This window comes from Mirounga leonina, unplaced genomic scaffold, assembly GCF_011800145.1.
Source record: "Mirounga leonina isolate KUSES-001 unplaced genomic scaffold, KU_Mleo_1.0 Mir_101664, whole genome shotgun sequence".
Classification (NCBI taxonomy): Eukaryota; Metazoa; Chordata; class Mammalia; order Carnivora; family Phocidae; genus Mirounga; species Mirounga leonina.
Genome location: NW_023270175.1, coordinates 14,928,918 through 14,929,191, shown reverse-complemented (window position 1 = coordinate 14,929,191; position 274 = coordinate 14,928,918). Strand labels below are relative to the sequence as shown.

The 274-nt window shown below is 60.6% G+C and overlaps 1 protein-coding gene across 1 annotated transcript in view; it reads right to left on the bottom strand.

Annotated features, from left to right (window-relative positions):
- The window catches only part of TEX13D (TEX13 family member D), a 2,431-nt gene that overhangs the window by 446 nt on the left and 1,711 nt on the right, over positions 1-274 (bottom strand). The window contains exon 2 of the mRNA XM_035005602.1: positions 1-270. This exon is cut by the window's left edge and continues 446 nt beyond it. Coding sequence (XP_034861493.1) covers positions 1-270 — 270 coding nt within the window. The remainder of the gene's footprint in view (positions 271-274) is intronic.

The following is a 274-nucleotide window of genomic DNA, read 5'->3' as shown; positions in this document are numbered from 1 at the left end:
GCATCCTTTGGGGCCTCTGTGGACCTTCTTCCTGGCTGTGACTCCTGAGAAACTCCAGGGAGAGCATCCCTTGGGGCCTCTGTGGACCTTCTTCCTGGCTGTTGCTTCTGCTGTCCCCCAGGGGACCAGTCCCCTGGGGCCTCTCCAGATCTTCTTCCTGGCTTTGGCTACTGTTATCCCCCAGAGGGGCCATCCCTTGGGGTCTTTCTGGACCTTCTTCCTTGTCATGGTTCCCACTGGCCCCCAGGGATACCATCTCCTGGGCCCCCTCTGG